A 19,746-nucleotide genomic window follows, 5' to 3' on the forward strand; every position below is an offset into this window, starting at 1 on the left:
GATTACTTTAAAAAAAAGAATCATCATTGACTCATCACATCATGAAATTTTGCTGCAGAAAATAAGTTCCCGTTACAGTAGCTCAGCCACCGTACTGCAGAAGTTTCTGGTATTTCCATTATTTAAAAGTTGAATTGGTGGAGATCGCGTGTAGTATTTTTGTGTCATTCGGGATTCAGATCAGCAGGTGTGTGCTGAGTGTCCAGCTGGCACCGTACCGCGAGCCGTGCACACGAGAATAATCTGACACTGTGTCTGCCTTGGGAGGGTAGCCTGGGGTCTGGGAGGACAGAGAACTCCCTCGCCTGCCCTCGTGTCTTGCTGGCACGTGCACCCGATGGGAAGAATCATCCCTGCGTGAGTCTGAGCCCACACAGCCCACACGGCCAAACCCGCGTAGTGAGCTCGCGCACGTTGGCGTCAGCCTCCCGACCCGTGTCCGTACTTGGCAGGTTGACATTTACCACCTCTGTTTCTCCTGTGTCCTGGTTAAAGGTGCACCACGCTCTGCCGGACAGTCGGATATTGGTGTGTGCGCCCTCCAACAGTGCGGCCGACCTCGTGTGTCTGCGACTGCATGAGAGCCAGGTGCTGCGGCTGGGCGCCATGGTGCGGGTGAATGCCACCTGCAGGTTCGAGGAGGTGAGCCGTCCCCGCCTGCTGCCATGGAGGCCCTCCCACCCGCACCCAACTCGAAGTCCTTTCTCCTGCTGCTTCTGCGAGATGAGCATTTGCAGCTTATTAAATAGCAGCACTTCTGCTGTCCCTTTGGAAAATTAGAAATTCCTGGTTTGCTTAACAAAAGAAACTGAATCTAGAAAACGTACGCACTTGTTTTGGGGAAGGATCTCCAGGATGTTGTGTTATATTCATGGCTCCAGAGTCTGTAGAACATGGACTAAGTGGGTATGAAAATATAAAATATTTGATTTAAGAAAACGATCTTCAGTCATTTACTTAGTTTTAATTAAGAAGTGGGACTAGGACAACATCATCTGTTAGAATTGTTTTCAGCTCTGTGACTATGTGCAGTTGAAAGAAACACTTAACTCTCTGGAAAGTAAACTGACCCCCCCCCCCCCTCCAGACGATCGTTGATGCTATCAAAGCGTATTGCAAAGATGGAGAAGACATCTGGAAGGCCTCGCGCTTCAGGATAATAATCACAACGTGCAGCAGTGCGGGGCTCTTTTACCAAATAGGAGTGAGGTAGGCACTAGGCACGGCCGGGGTCTCTGGCCTCCCAGAGCTTCTGTCTGAGGGGAGGCTGGCCATACGGGGGGTGCCTGCTGGGCGGGGGCGCAGGGAAGCCACACTCGTGCCGAGACCCCAGCGGCGAGAGGGGCCCAAGGCTGTCCCGAGGGGGGAAAGCATAAGGAAGGAGCCTGTGGCAGCTGGGGCTGCAGGAGGCTTGCAGGTAAAAAGGAACAGTACCGACTGATGAAAGTAACTTTCAGTAGGGGCGCCTGGGTGGCTCAGTCGGTTAAGCGTCCGACTCTTGATTTCGGCTCATGTCATGATCTCACGGTCCGTGAGTTCGAGCCCCACTTAGGGCTCTAGGACTCTGTACTGACAGCTCGGAGCCCGGAGCCTGCTTCGGATTCTAGGTCTCCCTCTCTCTGCTCTTCCCCTGCTCACACTCTGTCTCTCTCTCAAAAATAAAGATTAAAAACAATTTTTAAGTAACTTTAAATAACTGAGGAACGCAATTGAAAACTTAAGTGCTGCTTATATTCTAAGAAAGGTACATAACGTTGCGTTTCTTCAGCAGGAATTGGGACATGGGGTAGAAAACCGGAAGCATGCGATTGCCCCCTTTGGTCGGGAGGGACCTGTGGGTGTTGCTGTGGGGCTGCAGCCTGACTCCCAGCAGGAGGAGAAAGTCCGGGTCCAGCTCTACTTGACCGCACACCACTGGGCTCTGATGGCGGCTCTTTGGTCTCGGCCCAAAGTTTGTCCTGTCGCCAGTGGCTCTGTGGCTCCCGGCACCGTGTCTCTGCCGCAGATCTTTTCTGCAGGCTGCCTGGGGCCCAGGGCACACGTGCTCTGCGCTATCCCCTGGCCCCTCCCCTCCCCCCCCCCCACCCCCATCGGCTTGGAAGGTTGGGGTATTGTCCTGGCCGAGAGCACGCTTATGAGGGTGAGTCGGGGAGGGCAGCAGTCACGTGGGGGAAACTGAGGCACAGGTTCACACGGTCCGTGAGTAGAGGAGCAGCGTTCCAACCAGGCTTTCCCGCTCCCCGCGTGCTGTCAATCCGAGCCTCAAGGGACCGAGGAGGGCCTGCTGTGCTGTGAGCCCCGTCGTGGAGCTGCCCACCCCAGCCTCTCCTCAGTTGTTCCTTCCCACCCTCATCCTCTGTCCCCCTGCGTCTGTTTACACACACACCTACGTCCTGTAGAGTCCCAGGTGCAGACAGGACTTCATTCAGGTCTCCTGACAGGCCCGTGGCCTGTAGTTAATCTGCCCAGGTGACACCCACCTTCCTGGCCCCACTGCCAGGCCCTGGGGCAGACGTGGCCCTGCCATGTGAGTCGGGTGTCGCTGGCTAAGACACTTAGACAGAAATGACCATTCAGTACACCTTTGGTTCTAGAGTCGGACATTTCACACACGTGTTTGTGGACGAAGCAGGACAGGCCAGTGAGCCGGAATGCCTTATTCCTCTGGGGCTGGTCTCAGACGCCAACGGCCAGGTGAGGCCTGCTTGCTGTGGGGTTCTCATCCCGTTCCCCTGCTCTGGCATGCGCTCTGCACACCCCAGCACAGGGTGAGACAGGTGTCACAGGGGTGACGGGCTCAGGTGAGGCACCACGGACCCCGAGGCTCCGTGACGCTAGGGCCTTGCGTGGACAAGGAAGAAAGGGCTGCTTGGGAAACAGACTCCAAGAGTCTTTGTGCAGCCAGACAGGGACATCCAGGCACTTCCCGGCTCACCGCCTGCGGTTCTGACCCCTCTGCTCCCCTCCCCTGCCCCTTGCTGCTAACCCCGTTTATCCCAGGCTGATGCTTTGGCTCTTGCCTACCCAACACCTGTTGCTTCCTCCAGCACTCCCCCTGATGGTGACCCAGGGTCCTCTCAGGCTTCCCTTGGCCCTCTCCTCTGCACACGTCTGTCACTCAGGAGGGCCCTTCCTAGCTTCTCCTGGTCCCCTACACACCTGCCTCCTCCCATCCTGATTGCCTGGTGTGGGGGCAGCACAGAGAGCAGGGAGAAGACCTGGTTCAGCTGCAGCGTGGGCCGTGGGCGGTGGGCATGGGCCAGGGCCTGCAGGCAGAAGGGGAAGGGGCACGGCGTGCACTTCCAGGGGACAGGGACAGAGGCCACCCAGCCACTTTGTTCCTTCCCATCCTGCCGCCCTCATCTGAGCTTCTGCCACCTTGCTCGGGCAGCCGTGCTGTGTCCCCCGTCTTCTGGAGCCCAAGTGATGGTGGGGGCCAGCCGCCTCCCAGCCTGCCCTCAGGGAGCCTCAGCCAGCCCGGCCACCAGAAGGCGGAGGCCAGCCTGGTGCACACGTGGCTGACCCACTTCCCAAACCTCTCCCAGCTGTGGTTGTGAGTCTGTGTCCCTGCACTAGTGTGGGTGCCCGCCTGTGTGCCACAGATTGTCCTTGCCGGAGACCCCATGCAGCTCGGCCCGGTTATTAAGTCCAGACTCGCCATGGCCTATGGGCTGAATGTGTCTATGCTGGAAAGACTGATGTCTCGGCCGGTGTATATGAGGGACGAAGACGCTTTCGGTGCCTGTGGCGCCTACAACCCCTTGTTGGTAAGCACAGACTCCCCGTGGCACGTGGTTCCTCATGGCCTTCCACCCCAGTCCCCGTGCGCACTGAGCTCACACTCCCCTCCCCCATCCCAGAAGGGACTTTGCCAGCACCTCTGTCCCAGTAGCTCAGCCGTTCCAGGCAGTCCCGTCTGAGGCTGATGGCTGAGGTTCTGTGGGGCCAAACACGAGAAGAGTTAAATCTGGGTTAATGTGGGAAAACGGGAAAGAGCCTTCTAGTTCGTAGTCTGAAAGAAGAGGCTGTGTCTCCTTCCTGTGGTGCTAGTTTGCTGGTTAACCTGCAGATTCCCTTCTCAGCCAGACTGTGACCGCTTCAGAGGGATGGGCCTTGGAATCTGCATTTTACCCCCTCCCCCGCAGGAACACTGGAGTTTGGGAGCCTTGGGTCTCTGGGGTCCCTCGTTAAAGTGAGCCAAGTAGCACATTCTGTAAGTTCCCGCAGCACAAAAGGAGAGTTCCTTCTAAACTTTAACAGTAAACAGAAAGGAGGTGTGGTGATCATGGGCAGGTTTTCCTGGAAATGGCTTGGGACCTGTGCCAGGCAATGGGCCCTCAGGCCCTTTACCCACCTGGAGAACAGAGGGGGCAAGACAGCATGGGAAGTGGCATGGGCTGGGGAGAGCTGGACCCTCCGGAGGTGCTGAGGGCCGCGGAAGACTGCCCCAAGGCAAGCCCAGGGCAGCAGTGGGCTCGTGCCAGCCCAGACTGGGCAGCCAAGAGCGCCCTGCCTGTGGGAGACGCATGTGCTCCCCCTGGCATCCACATCCCCGGGGCTGACAGGCAGCAAAGCCTCCTCTGCCTGACAGCGCGGCACCTTCCTTCTCCCCAGGGTGCCTGAAGCTGCAGCGAGTTTCTGGGGGCAGAGGGCCTCTCTCGCCAGGTGCTCTACAGGCCGACACAGGGCCTGGCTTGGGGTGCAAGGAGCTGAGATGCCAAATTGAGTTTGAGTTTGGGGCTTTGATTAGCATTTTGGAGGCTGAACACGTAGTTGCGGAGCTGAAATTTGTCACTGTGGATCAACAGAAAAGTCCTGGGGCCTACCGGGTTCTCACCCCGGAACGAGGGAAGACCCCCTCCACCAATGAGGCCCCAGGCCAGTTGGAGGCAGGACACAGGTCACTCTCGCTCTGTGTGCTGGTGACGTCACCAGCGGCTCTCAACAAGGTCCCAACCAGGCTTCAAGCTGGCTGTGGGTTAGGGGGATGTGCCCTTAGCCACGAGGGCCCCACGGCCCAGGAGCCAGTGGCTGCCTGCAACTGACATGAGACCAGGCTTCATGGGTTCGTAGAAATACCGGGGCTGCGGGACAGCGGCTATAGAGGGGAGCGTGCGGCCGGATGCACAACCAGCCCCTCCACCCCTGAGGGAGACCCCTCAGCTGTCTGGACTCGGGGGACCATTGAGAAGCTTTCTCCTCTCCTCTTTTCCTGACGTTCACCTTCTCTGTGAGAGCAGGCCCTTGAGCCTACCCATGGGTTCAGAGGGGCTCGCTCACGAGCACTGCACTTCTCAGCAAACCCGTGTCATCAGGTCCGTAGGTCCTGGGGCTTTGCAGTCCAGAACGCGTTTTCCAGGTGAAGAGCTCTCCTGGAAGGGGTGGTGCATGCCTTTCGAGTGGTGGACACTAAAACCCTTGGGACAGAGGACGCATTTTTCATGCTTAGTGCCAGTGAGGAGTCCAGTGGGGGCACGGGCGCCTCGGTGGCCAGTGGGGAGCCCAGGCTGGGCACTGAGCACAGCCACAGGCAGGCGTCACAGGCAGCACTGAGCATGTTCCTGCCTCACTATCAGGTCCCAGTCACGGCCACAGCCACCACAGCTGTGGGAGCCTCCAACCGTGCTGCGGAGCCACACAGATGCCAGCAGGCCACCAGGTGTGGTTGGCCTCCCCTCCCAGCAGCTGCCCTACCACCTGATTTGCCAGGGAGCCTCCCTCCCTCTTGCCGGGCCCTGGCAAGCAGGGCAGGATGGCGGTGCGCCCACCGCCTGCGGCGTGGTGGTGGGATCAAAGCACGGGGGGCCGGGTGGGAGACTGAGATGGCGAGCAGGCGATGCCTTGCGGGGAAAGCGGCGACACCCGGGAAGCTGTTGGGCCCAGAGACGGGGGAGCCACAAAGAAGAGGAGGTGGGTCGAGAAGCCTTGAGCCAAAGCAGTCCAGGGGGCTGGGGCAGGGAGGGGGCGAGAAGAGCAGGTTAAGCGTCTGACTTCAGCTCAGGTCACGATCTCACAGTTTGTGAGTTCGAGCCCTGCGACGGGCTCAGTGCTGATGGCTCGGAGCCTGGAGCCCGCTTCAGATTCTGTCTCCCTCTCTCTCTGCCCCTCCCCTACTCGCATTTTGTCTCTCCGCCCCCCTTCCCCCCCCCCCCCCCCGCCGGAAAACATACACTTAAAAAAAGAATGCATGCACTCTTCCTAACGAGCCCTGAGAAACGTAGGAAACTGTCAAATCGTTATATTGTACACCTGAGATTAATATAACACCGTACATTGATTATATTTCAATTAAAAGAAACCAAACCCTCTGTTCAAAAAGTCGTTAGAGGTGCGAGAGCACTTCCTGATGAGGTGACAGGCCAGGAGAGGGAGGACAGGCAGAAGCAGGCGCCCCCCAGGGCTACGATCTGAGATGGGTCTCGGCATTTCTCCTTTTGACAGGAGTGTGACACGCGTGTGCCAGTTTGGCTCTGGACCCGTTTCCAGCTCTCTCTTTGCAGGTTACAAAGCTCGTGAACAACTACAGATCCCACCCAGCTCTGCTGGCACTGCCATCCAGGCTGTTCTACCACAGAGAGCTCGAAGTGTGCGCAGACCCCAAGGTGGTGACCTCCCTGCTGGGCTGGGAGAAGTTACCGAAGAAAGGCTTCCCGCTCATATTCCACGGCGTGAGGGTGAGTCGTGCACCGAGAGTGGTCTAGTGGCCGCGTGAGCCCTCAGTGCTGTTCGTGGGTCTGTGCGTGTTCATCACGTGTGTTTTGTTCAAGTCCGTTGTTAGTGGGGCATTCACCAGTTGCCAGTGGGCAGATGGCCACGCTGATGCCGAAGAGCAGAACCAGTAAGGAGGGCTTCTCCCCCTGCAAGGCCGGCCCGCCGGCCACTCGGGTGACTGCACACAGAACAGGCTCGGAAGTGCTGGCCCAAGTGGGCACTGGAGGGAGGAGGGGCCTGAAGGCGTCGTGTGACTGAGGGGGAGGCTGGGGCGATGTGGAGCTGGGGGAGCTGGGTACCAGGAGGCCCCGTGCCCACCAAGAAGGACCGCACCCCTTGTGAGCCTGTGTCAGGCGAGGGGACTGCTGTGGGGTGGGGACACCTGCCCGTCACCATGGCCTCACCAGGTGGGGGGCTCCCCAGTAGGAAAGAGCTAGATGCTCAGTAGCCCAAAAAGTGACAACTGTGCCCTAACATCAGAGACTCCATATTGAAATTTGGTTGTTAGAACCAGAAGTCATCTTTTGCATTAACTGCCCCCGAGTTCTCATCCAGAATTGGGGCTGCGCCCCAACCCCGGGACAGGAGGCGCCGGTGGGGCTGGGGGTGCGTGAATGCAGGTGACGGTGCCACTGCCGTGTGCTCTCTCAGAAGTGGATGGAAGGGGGTAGAGTTGCATGTTCAGCTGTGGCTGTGGAGGGGCTACCCTTTGGACGAAAGAGAATTCAAGGAAAGAGACCAGTCCCTCTCAGCTTGAGACACTCGCCACAGAGCCCTGTTGACCGGTGCTTTCTCCCAACCTCGTACGCCGTCCCCCTTCCCGGGACCGTCCTGCCCCTGTTCTGTCCATCCTCAGAAGCTTCCCTGTATATCAGAAAAACACGTTAGAAAATGTAGCAGGGGATCGGAGATCTCCCTGACATTCGCTAGACTTCAGCCTAAGGAGAAGTAAGCAAGATTGCTGCAGGGAGAAAACTGGACCCGAGCGTGTGAAGTGAGACAGGTGATGGTCATGAACAGACAGGCCAGTGTTGTTCTGCCTAAATTAATTCCTATATTTAATGCGGTCTACATAGAAGTCACAATGGGTTTTTTCATGAGAAATGGATTATAAACGTGCAGATGTGTTTTAAATGTGCAAAAAGTGTTTGTAGCAGAATGAGATACGAAACCAGTTAGATATACTACAAGCAATAGCCAACAGAAGCATACTTGTAGACTCAAAAAAAAAAAAACAAAACCCAAAAAACAAAAAACATAGGCAGTGAAACAAAGTCCAAAAACATTTATTTAGTAAGAATTTTTCAAGGGCCTACTTGTGTCCCAGGCTCCACTCTGGGCCCTGAGCATAAAATGGGTGATGAGGCCTCGGGCTGGGTTGCAGAGAACAGTCGACTGCCATCTTTTGAGCAAAAAGGGTTTGGCCTCAGGGCTGCTGTCAAGGCCTGCCCCTTGCACTCCCTCTGCACCCTCACCCGTGGCTCCTGCAGGCCGCTCCAGTCCCCGAGATGCGACGGCAGGCCCCCTCCCTGGCAGGTGCCCCCCTCGTTGAAGTGTTACCTTGACTGACAGCTTCCCCTGCGGAGGCTCTGGAAGGACCTCTGTCTGCCTCCTGCTCCGTTCCCGTGCCCAGCACATCTCAGCAGAAGGAGCACGGCAGAACGTGCCGCGTGAACATTGTGGGGCAGGGCTGAGCCCCGGGGCGGCCCAGGAGGAGCCACCAAGGCAGCTGTGGTCTTGTCCTCCTAGAGAAACGGTCGGAAGCCTGCACCGCGGTGGACAGGTGGCTGATGCCATGGCAGAGTGGAGTAGGACAGCGTAGCCCTGTCAGGGCCTGGGATACTTTCTGGTCCCTGACAGGAGAGATGTGACAAGCCAACTTCGGACTGACTTGCATTTTCTCCGCTTTGTTTCGTTGCTTCGTTAATCTTGCTTTGTCTTTAATCATCCCCCTGCTAACGTGCTTATCTGTTTTGTTTGTTGTAACTCCTCATCCTCTGAATTAGGAAGACGCCGGGGATGCCGACCTGTACCTTCCTTTCCACGTGTGTCTGCTGAGGGATCTCCTTTCACAACTTTCTGGACATTTATAACTTTCTCTTTCTTCTCTTTTTTTTGATCCAAGGGTTACAGAGAAGTATTTTTTTCTTAATTTTCAAGTGGCTAAGAATTCTTTGGCCACCTCTTTTTTTTTGTTTCTAATTTTATGAGGTGGTCAAGAACAACGGCCTGTAAACTCTCTGCTTTTAAAAATTTGCGGCCAACTAGGTATCAGGTTGGGTACATATTCTAAGGACATACCCCCGAAAGGTATAGTCTCTGTTTGAGGGATGTAAGTTCCGTGCATATTTTTTTTTTTTTTTTTTTAATTTATTTTTGGGACAGAGAGAGACAGAGCATTAACGGGGGAGGGGCAGAGAGAGAGGGAGACACAGAATCGGAAACAGGCTCCAGGCTCCGAGCCATCAGCCCAGAACCTGACGCGGGGCTCGAACTCACGGACCGCGAGATCGTGACCTGGCTGAAGTCGGACGCTCAACCGACTGCGCCACCCAGGCGCCCCGTCCGTGCATATTTTTAAGCAAACGTTTGGAGTCTGTGCTTCGGCTCCCCTGTGTCCTGATGTCGGCACGCCCGCGGAGGGAGAGGCGCGGTGAGGTCTCACATTATAGGTGTGCTTTTTTATCAAATCCTCTGTGAATTCCAGTTGCTTCTGCCTTAGGGACTCAACTGCCGAGGTGTTTCCTGCATACGAGTTATGATTGTCTTCCTCCTCGTGTTACGTTCTCCCTGCTGTTTCTTGTTTCTCGCCTTAAATTCCATCTGGCCGTTGCTTGTTTCTTTCTATCTAGTATCGTAGCCCTTCTTTTTCTTTCTTCATCATCTTACCGTACGTGTCTTTCTTAGAACAGCTCATTTTCATGTTTAACCCAGTTTGAGAGTCTCTGATTTTAATGAGATGAGTCAGTCCAACCTATGCTTTCTTACCTTTATTCCTTCCTTTTCACCTTTATTACCAATTTTCATGGTTTCTTCCTTTTCCTTATTTTTTGTAGGTGATTGGTCGCTATTCAGCGTTTTTTCTCTTTGAGTAAGTTCTTCCCTAAGCACCATCACGCTGAAATTGTTTGTAGTTCTCTATTGTCAATCTCAAAGATAAATTACAGGGCAGCTGGCTGGCTCTGTCAGAAGAGCATGCAACTCTTGATCTCGGGGTTGTGAGTTCAAGCCCCATGTTGAGTGTAGAGATTACAAAATAAACTTTAAAAAAAAATTAAAAAGGCACCTGGGTGGCTCAGTCGGTTGAGCGTCCGACTTCAGCTCAGGTCACGATGCCACGGTTCGTGAGTTCAAGCCCCGCACCGGGCTTTGCGCTGACGGTGCGGAGCCTGGAGCCTGCTTCGGATTCTGTGTCTCCCTCTCCTTCTGCCCCAGGTAAATTACGTACGGCTTAACAACAGCAAAAAACATCCTCAAGGTTAATACATTCCAATTGCTGTGTCTGGTATTCTCTTTTTTTTTTTAATTGTGCCAAAATAACATGTGACATAAAATTTAGCCATTTTCAAATGTACAGTTCAGTAGTGTTAAACGTATTCACATTGTTTTGCATCCAGTTATTAGAACTTTTCCATCTTTCCAGACCGAAACTCTGTCCCCATTAAACACTCACTGCCCCTCCTGCTCCCAGGCCCCTGGCGCCCACCACCTACTTTCTGGCTCCGTGAATCTGACTCCTGTAGGTGCCTCCTATGAGTGGAGTCTTCCAGTATTGTCTTCTGTGATGGCTTATTTCACTCAGCACAAGGTCCTCAGGACACGGGTGTGAGAAGTTCCTTTCTTCTTAAGGCCGAATAACATTCCATTGTCCGGACGGACCGTCTTTGGTTTATCTGTCCATCCACTCGCGGACACTTGGGTCGCCTGCACGTTGTAGCTGTTGTTCGGAATGCTGCAAAGTACAGGCATACGGTATGTCTCTGAGACCCTCGAGTGGGATTGCTGGATCACATCGGATTTCCGGTGTCGTTGTTGGAGAAGCCGCCACACCGTCTTCCACAGTGACCGTGCCGATTTACATTCCCGTCGGCCGAGCACAGGGGTCCGGTTTCTCCACATCCTCCCCAACGCTTGTTTCGTTTCTTCGTAGAAACCGTGTGTGAGGCGGGACCTTGTGGCCCTCACCTGTGTCTCCCTGATTATCGGTGACGCTGAGCACCTGTGCGTGCGTGTGTGTCGGAGGCACGCTCCTTTGATGGCTGGCTGAGAGGGCCCAGGCCTACACGTGGGGAGGGAGGGGGGCCCCGAGTGCGCGCTCACCTGCCTGACTGCAGCCGGCCGCCGCCCTGCTCTGGCCCCGGCTCCCCTCCCGAGGTTTGGGCCGCACCGGTTGCTTGTTCCTGTTTGTAGCACGCCCTGTGGCTCCCCGGCAGGGCCCGCGTCCCCACCCTCGCCAAGCACCCTGCTCTCTGCCTGGCAATTCCTGCACGTGCATCACCGCCCATCCACTCCTGTCAGTGAATCGCAGGCCGCCCCCAAGCAGCCCTTCTCCGCCGGGGCCCTTGCTGCCGCCGTGGCGGACGTGACCGTGACTGAAGTTAGCCTGCCCAGCGGAGTGTGAGGTCTGCAGGAGCACGGGCGTCCTTTCTGCCTCACGCGTGCCGTATCCCGACACCTGCTCTGCTCCTTCCTTGTTCGTAGCCCCCTTCGCAGCACCTGTTGAGGAAACGAAGTCTGGGGGCTGGGTGTGCCATTCTCTTATCTCCGAATTGTAACTCAGGGCGGTGAAGCTCGTGAAGGCAGGAGCCCGTCCTGGTTCAACGCGGCCGAAGCCGTCCAGGTCATGCGCTACTGCTGCCTCCTGGCCAGGGGCATCTCCAGCCAGGTGTCTGCGAGTGACATTGGTGTGATCACACCCTACCGGAAGCAGGTATGGACCCGCCCACCGCCGCGTTCACAGGGTCCGGGAGGCGGGTGGAGACCAGCTCCCTCAGGGGGCACCAAGTCCCTCCACAGCCGCTGCACCCCCGGCACTAACCCGCTCCCTGCCCCGCGAGCCTGCCCCACACCCGTGTCCTGGTGCTCGGACCCTCAGACCCTGCTCCCGGGGGCCGGGGCGCTCCATCTGTGGTTACCTGGCAGTGGGAGCGGGCAGTGGGCCACCATCCGCGTCCTCCTGGGGGACAGTCAAGCTTCCCCCTAGCACTGAGCTTCCGTCTTCTGCGCACTTTTCTCCAAGGTTGCAAACTGGTTTTTACTTCAGCAGCACCCATTGGAGACCTTGGTCTCTAGACACACAATCCAGAACCCGGCATCCTGCTTCTGTGACAGCCGTTCCCATTCCCCCAGGAGCTGGCTCTTTCACAAAGACGTCTGTCCCTGCCTTCCGGCTGCTGTTGTGCAGAGCCTGCTTCCAGGCCTCTGTCCAGCCCCTCGGGCCCCTGGGGTGTGGCGCTCTGGAGCCTGCCCGGCTGTGGGTCCCAGCGCCGTCCCCACTGAGATGGCCAGGCCCGCCCAGCAGCAGGCATGTGCACCTGTGGGGAGAGGGAGACGTCACTCCAGACACTCTGCCCCCTCTCCTTTCCCCAGTGCACCGTGTCTGAAATCAGAATTTGTGTCCTAATCGACTTAGATGAAATACGATTTGGAAGTGATAAGTAACAGTGCATGTTGGCTAATATCTGGCTTATGCTTAAATATGTAAAGAGATGGTCAAATTTGTAAAGTTCTGTCCTTTTTTGTCTGCTTCAAAGGTGGAAAAAATCAAAATTCTTTTGCGAAATGTTGATCTGATGGACATAAAGGTTGGATCAGTAGAGGAGTTTCAAGGGCAAGAATATTTGGTCGTCATCATCTCCACCGTAGGTATTCCTGTTTTGAGTGGGGGTGACGGTGTGTGTGACACCACCTGATGTTCATGTCCTTCGGGTCAAAAGCGGCGGAGGCTGGTCGGTAGCACAGACGACCACTTGCAGGATGGAGATGTTCCGGAGCCCTGTCAAGCCGTAACTGCAGGGAGCTCTTTAGAAGACGCGACACCTGCAGACAAAAAAATAACTGAAATCCAGCGAGAAGCAGTAAACGCGCTGGGAAAGGTCCCTCACGCGGGCCACGGTGGCTCGATGCTGCCGCCCCAGGAGAACCCGCTGTGACTGTCAAAACTCCATGTTTTGTACAGAACGTGTGAGCAGCAGATAAGTTAGGAAAGTCAGACATGACGATGAAAGTCAGAATCGCCTACAACTCTACACCCAGAGATAGAGGGTCTCCTGTGTAGACGATGGTGACGAGGCTCCCTCCACACCACTGGTGTTTTTTTCCTTCTTTAACTAAAAATGGGGTTCTGCTGATGTTTAATAGTTTTAAATGCTTTTAAATACCGAGTTTCTTTCCATGCCAAAAAAATGGATATGATACCACCTTTATTCATTTTCGTGTTTTTTAGGTGCGGTCAAACGAAGACAGATTTGAAGACGATAGATATTTTTTGGGTTTCTTGTCCAACTCAAAAAGATTTAATGTTGCAATCACCAGACCCAAAGCCTTGTTGATTGTGCTGGGAAACCCTCACGTTCTGGTCAAAGTGAGTCTGCCGAGGAGGGAAGGGCCTGGGTAGAAGGTGCCGCTTGGGACGGCTTGGGGTTTTGAGGCGGGCTCTTCGGTGTTTCAACAGGACCCCTGTTTTGGTGCATTACTGGAATACAGCATTACGAACGGTGTCTACACGGGGTGCGATCTACCTCCCGAACTGCAGTCGCTGCCAGAGTGAGCTCTGTGTCTGTCCTCCAGTTTTTGCCCTGCCCCTCCCTGCCAGCCCACCTCATTCACCTGCTTTCTGTCCAGTGTTGGGATAATGCGGATCGCTTGGGGTCCCTGCAAGAGGCCACAGCCCCCAGCCCTCCAGCCTGAGCTGCTGTGGGGATCCCAGCTCACTGGCCCCCTCCCCTTTCCCCACGTGCAGCTGTGGCTAGACACGCGCCCCCAGGACCGGATCCACAGCCACAGTTGGTGAGGCAGGGCTGGTGGGCCTGGCGCCACACCACAGGGAGCTGCTGTCCCCATCTCTGTGCTGGGGCCCCTGCAGCCTGCCTTGTACCCTAGCCTTGGCCGTGAGCGTAGGGGCCACGGGGTCCGATGGAACCTGCTATTCCCACACCAGCCCATTCCTGCCACTGGACGGTTACTACAACCCATCACCAAAATAAATGTGCACATGGGACACCTGGTGTGGCTTTCCGGCTCGAAATGCACCGGGTGCTGGGAAGCAATTGTGCTTCCGTGTGGCCTCTGATCCCTTCAGGCTCACAGACATTCTCCGGGTCCTTGAGCCAGTGTTCCCTTCACCTGCCAGCCGTGTAGAGCCCGAGGCCTCTATGGGGGCTCTGTCTGGGGATGGGTGGCCATGCAGAAGTGGGGTCAGCATCCCACTCACCCAGAACCCTGGTACAGCTCGGTGGGACCCGTCCCCTCTGGCCAAGAAGGTGGCCCATCTGTGCAAATCCTCGGGGACCCATTTCTAGGAAGGGCAGGCAGCATTTACACATTGGGGTCTGCGCCTGTGTGAACAGCACCAGGCTTGGGGACCCACATACCCAGGAGCCCAGTGAAGGCATGAAGTCTCTGGCCGTGCCTCCCAGTGAAGTTGGGGGGTGGGGGGAGGGGTGCACAGCAGCCTACACAGGAGACGGGATGAGCCCTGGGTTCCGAGATGCCCAGACAGACACCCTTACCGTCCATGAGAAGCAGACCCTGAGACACTGAGGCCCATGACCCCCAGCCCTCGTGCCCAAGAGGACTCCCCATGTGAAGACACAGACCACTGCGTAGACACGGGGGCCTGCGGTGGCTGTACCACTCCTTACCGAGGCTCCGAGTCCCCCTTGTGTTTAGAATACATGACTGCTTCCTCCGGGAAGGCAGCTAGGATGATGCCCTGCACGGGGAGTGTGTGGAGGCCCAGGCAGGGCCCACCCCACGCACACCAGACATGAGGCCAGCTGTTCCCAGGAAGAGTCAGACATGACAGGGCAGCAAGCAGCCCAGGGGCAGGTGGGGTGGGGGTGGGGTTGCTGCTCAGCTGTCCTGCCCAGGCCAGAGGCCAGCAGTGCAGGTCCCAGGGCCAGGCCTTGTCGCTAGAACATGAGGTTCTTGGGTGCTCACCGCCCCTCCCGGGGACACCTACTTCCAAACTCCCCCTTCCCACGGTTCAGGGGCCTGCCCTATTGCGGCGTCTGCTCCTGGAGGCAGATGGGGATACTCCTCTGGCTGCGTGAGGGCTCCTGCTCCCTCCCAGACCTTCACATCTGCCTCCTGAGGGTCTGGGCCTTGGGCGGGTCCTCTGCTCACTCCCAGGGTCTTTTGCCCAGGCAGAGCACTCCGGAAGGGTCTGTGTGTCTTTTCTCAACTTTGGCTTCAGGATCTGGGGAAGGTGCCCTGGGAGCTGGTCGCTGGTGGTGGTTCTGGAACCCTGGATGCTCCTGAATAAACCAAGAGCAAACAGCTGTTTGGGAGTGGAGGCAGCCTGACCAGAAACTGCCTTGCACACTCACTTCTCGGGCAGGGCAGGGATCACATGCATAAAACACACTGAGAGCTGGTCTGAGCGAGGGACCGAGTTCTCTGGTCATGGAGCACATCTTCACAGGGCGGGAGCAGAGGCCAGGCCTCGGGGACGTCTGGGACTTGTCCCTGATGCTCTGTGTGGAGGCCCCACCGTGGGGAGGCGAGCCTGGGGTTCAGACCTCTGTGCGTGCCTGCCTGTGACAGCCCCACACGCTGACCCCCTGCGGCCTGTGGAAGGGGCTTACTTGGGGCCCGTGCGGCCCCACGATGCCACCCAGAGTTGTCCTAGAAATGGGATATGGGCGCACAGGCCCCTGTCCCGCACTGCTCCTGCTACTCCAGGGGCAAAAGGGGCAGCGGTGAACGCGTGGGACCCAGTGCCCTTCTCTGGGCCTCAGGGACCACTGTTCCACAGGAGCGGCCAGAGCCTCACCAAGCAAGCAGTTGGAAACCTTCGTGGGTCAGTGAGAATTCTCTGCTCTCAGGCAACACGGGGCAACGACCTCATGTACAAAGTGCCATCAGGGATAAAACGATCAAGGATTTCTGGTGGCAACAACAGCATCGGGCCCAGCTGGGGCCTGTGCGGCGGCTCGAGTCCCCCCACCCCCCATGTCCTCTCGCCCCCTCCCCCCACCACCAGCCAGAGCCCAAGGCTGTGGCAGGAAGAGGGAGTCATGCAGCGGGAAGAAAAGGGAACCGGCCATGGGGAGCCCGAGCTGTGTCTGCCGCAGACCCAAACCAGCCTTGCCAGAGACACGCCCTTCCTCTGGAATCATTGAACTCAGACCCACGTGAGACACCAGCCCCTCAGAGGCTGCAGGTGGGCAAATGAGAATTGTCGGTCCTGCAACGGACAAGGACAGGGCGGGAGGGGAGGAGGATAAGACCTTGCCCACATTGGGGGTCCCAAGGTCACCTCAGGACCTCAGGGCACTAATCAAGGCTCTGTCCCTCAGCCCACTGCTGCCGCCCTGGAGATCCCATCCTCCCGCTTTACAGGTGGGGACAGGAGCCCCAGTGGTGCAGCCCAGAGCCCATGCTGGCGCCCTGCCCGAGGATGGGGCTTTCCTGACCCCAGACCCCTCACACTTGCGTGCTGTGGGTCAGCTGGTGGCAAAGGGGCTGCACCCAGGAACAAAGCTGTCACGACAGGAGAACGTGCTGGTATTGCTGCTTCAAGAAATACCCACTTGTGGGGGTGCCTGGGTGGCTCAGTCGGTTGAGCGTCCGACTTTGGTTCAGGTCATGGTCCCACCGTTCATGGGTTCAAGCCCCATGCGGGCTCTGTGATGACAGCTCGGAGCCTGGAGCCTGCTTCGGATTCTGTGTCTCCCTCTGCCCCTACCTGCCCCCTCTCAAATGTAAATAAACAGAAAAAAAAAAAAAAAAAAAAAAAAACACTTTTGGCCTCCTGCACTGGCTGCCCCAGAGCCAGGCACTCTGAGTGGCCTCATGGGACAGCTGCAGGAGTCCCAGTGCCACTGCCCCCTGGCCCCACCCCCACAGAAATCACACCCACTGGGCCTCACCCTTGCCCCTCCTCGCCGAGGGGCTGCGTTTTCCTCTGTTGCGTCCCCACCCCCAAGACTGTGGGCCCAGAACTGACCCTTCGCTCCCACCCACACTGCGTCCCAGGGCTGCAACCCCTTGCCGCCCCTCCCCCCGCCAAAGGTCTGCACCTGCTCAGCCCTGCCCGGCTCTGCGGTGACCGGATGTCCACGCTTGCAAGAGGCCACAGGTGCGGGGCTCGTACTGTGGAGAGGCAGGCGCCAGAGCAATCAGGGTCCTGCAGGCAGCCAGGAGCCGGGCTGGCGTCTCGGAGGGCGGGTGTCCCAGGCCAGGATGCTCTTCAGCAACGGTCCAGAGGGGTTATCGGGGGTGGTGGGAGACCAGGTGGGGCCATTCTGCAGAGGACTCGGTGCACCTGGGCAGGAGGGCACCGAGTGCAGCTTCGCTGGGCCTGGAGCAGGCAGGAGACGGGGTGGGAGGCCAGGTCCGGTGACCAAGCCGGAGGCTCTGCTGAGCACAGGATAAAGCGCACGGGGTCTGCCCTTGACAGAGTCCCCGCCTACAGGAGGCCAGGCCACCTACAGCAGCGAGGACTCCTGGGGAAACTGAGCGAAGAGGTTCCTGCAGGCAGGTGTGGCCTGCACTGGGTTTAAGTTCTGTGCTTGGGGATCCTGGAAAGGAAATTTGGAAGCCGTGTACTGTCACTTACTTTAAGTTGCCTACCGTTTTTCTTCTTGTTTAAAACTACTGGTTCCCAGCACGTGGTAAGTGCCCCGGTCCACTTAAGAAAGACCCAGCAAGTTGACCCTTTGTGGCTGGATGCTCTGCCTTATTCCCCCTTCCCGTAGAACTTTGCCCGCCCAAGTATATCCATTGCAAAATGTACTGGGTTGAACGTTGAGGGCATCACAGACCGTCTTCTCCGGGGCACGCGGTGTGTGTGCCAGCCGCCCACACCCCACAGATGCCCCAGGCATGAGCTTTGGCTCCTGAAGAATGAGCAGAAATGACAGAGGTGTGAAGCTGTACCCCTGGGACGGTGGCTGCTAGTCCCCAGAATGAGGGGACAGACGGGAACAGAGCTCCCAGCCAGCCCATGGTCAGTGTGGGGTAGAATGACCCTGTGCTGTTTTGTTGGTTCCTACCTGGCCTCTTGCTCACTCTCTGCTTCTTCTCCAGACCAAGTATGTGTATTGAGGCAGCCATTTGTGGGTTTTTTTAATGCTTATTAACTTTTTTTTTTTTTTTTTTTTTTTTTTTTTTAAAGCTGAAACACCACAGCATCAGCCCACTGAATTTTTTTTTTTTTTTTAATTTTTTTTTCAACGTTTTTTTATTTATTTTTGGGACAGAGAGAGACAGAGCATGAACGGGGGAGGGGCAGAGAGAGAAGGAGACACAGAATAGGAAAGAGGCTCCAGGCTCCGAGCTGTCAGCCCAGAGCCCGACGCGGGGCTCGAACCCACGGACCGCGAGATCGCGACCTGGCTGAAGTCGGACGCTTAACCGACTGCGCCACCCAGGCGCCCCAATGCTTATTAACTTTTGAGAGAGAGTGGGGGAGGGAGCAGAGAGAAGGAGACAGAGGATCCGAAGCAGGCTCTGCGCCTGACAGCCCAGCGCGGGCCTTGAACTCACGTGCGGTCAGATCATGACCTGAGCCCAAGTCAGATGCTCAACCGACAAAGCCACCCAGGCGCCCCCCCAGCCATTTGTTTTCAAGTTAATTTTTCTTAGTAATCTTTACACCCAACGTGGGCTCCGACTCTGAGCCCCGAGATCAAGAGCTGTGCACTCTTCTGACTGAGCCACCCAGGTGCCCTGAGGGAAACACTAGTTTTGATCCGTGAAACCGTAAGACTGAACCTGGTAACGAGAAATTCACCAGGATTCTTGTTCTTTAGTTACCGTAAGTACTTAATCAAAATGACACACGTGTGTTGTAGGTGCTCGTGAGTAAACGCAGAAGTAAACTTGCACTGGGAAGGCATCGGTTAACACACTGTCCGTGTTTGTGGCAGAGCACGGCTTACAGCTGCAGTAAGGGTCCATCATTCCTTCGGTTTCTGGTTTTGCCTTTACAGAGATGAGTGGATTAAACGTTTGCCACAGTACTGTCACTCGATCTCTCAGAATCCCTCCGTGTGTGAAAAGCCACATGCTAATGTCTCACCACAAGCCGGGCGAGCTGTTCCCCAGTGTGGTCCTCCCTGGAGACAGGATTGTGGAGCACGATCCCTCCAGTTCAGCCTGGCCGAGCCAGCTCGGGGCGAGGACAGCAGTAGCCCCTGGTCCCCAGTGCTTCCTGCACATTCTCCTGGGGAGAGAACAAAGGAGGGCTGGGCTCCAAGTCTCTGCAGGGTTTGAGCCCAGCCCGGGGTATCATCCCCGGACACTCTGCTCTGGCCCCCACCCCAGCCCCATCCAGGCTGGGGAGCGAGGACAGCAGTAAGACAGCTGCTGCCATGGGGCGGTGGGGGGTGGCCTCAGCTTGCCTGGGTGCCCCTCCCATGATGTCCAGACGCTCCCCCGCTGGATGGGAGGACAGCAGCCTAGCCTTTCTCACAGCATGCAGGGTCACCCCCACGACTGCACTCCACAACCTGCTGATGCCCACAGGCCAACTCAGCGATCACACCGAGGTCAGCAGCGTTCCTCTGCACCAGATTAACCAGCTAAAACACATCGCAGAAAATGGGATACCGTGTACAGAGGAACAAAAACTATGTCTAGGACATGACCTAACAAACCCATGCAACAATATTTACAGAGAAATGATTATAATTTTATGACAGTATATGAAGAAGATCTAAATAAATGAAGAAACATACTATGTTCATAGATAGGAGAACTTAACAATTGTACACATTTCAGTCGTCCCCAAGTTAGTATACCTTCAAGGCAATCTCAGTATTCCAGCTAGATTTCCTTTCTGGAAACTTGACAAAGTCTTTCTGAGAC

The 19,746-nt window shown here is 56.5% G+C and overlaps 1 protein-coding gene across 5 annotated transcripts in view; it reads left to right on the forward strand.

Annotated features, from left to right (window-relative positions):
- MOV10L1 (Mov10 like RISC complex RNA helicase 1) overlaps positions 1-13,930 on the forward strand; it is a 72,263-nt gene extending 58,333 nt beyond the window's left edge. For 4 of the 5 annotated variants that reach the window (XM_042948180.1, XM_042948181.1, XM_042948182.1 and 1 more), the window contains exons 18-26: positions 496-642; positions 1,088-1,209; positions 2,595-2,694; positions 3,603-3,767; positions 6,501-6,674; positions 11,492-11,641; positions 12,465-12,572; positions 13,157-13,294; positions 13,385-13,930. In XM_042948180.1, coding sequence (XP_042804114.1) covers positions 496-642; positions 1,088-1,209; positions 2,595-2,694; positions 3,603-3,767; positions 6,501-6,674; positions 11,492-11,641; positions 12,465-12,572; positions 13,157-13,294; positions 13,385-13,480 — 1,200 coding nt within the window. In that variant the 3' untranslated portion in view covers positions 13,481-13,930. Of the gene's footprint in view, positions 1-495; positions 643-1,087; positions 1,210-2,594; positions 2,695-3,602; positions 3,768-6,486; positions 6,675-11,491; positions 11,642-12,464; positions 12,573-13,156; positions 13,295-13,384 lie in introns of those variants that run through there. The other variant, XM_042948184.1, reaches the window with a different exon arrangement.
- Positions 13,931-19,746: the final 5,816 nt, after the last annotated feature.

The sequence above is a fragment of the Panthera leo genome, chromosome B4 (genome assembly GCF_018350215.1).
Source record: "Panthera leo isolate Ple1 chromosome B4, P.leo_Ple1_pat1.1, whole genome shotgun sequence".
Classification (NCBI taxonomy): domain Eukaryota; kingdom Metazoa; phylum Chordata; class Mammalia; order Carnivora; family Felidae; genus Panthera; species Panthera leo.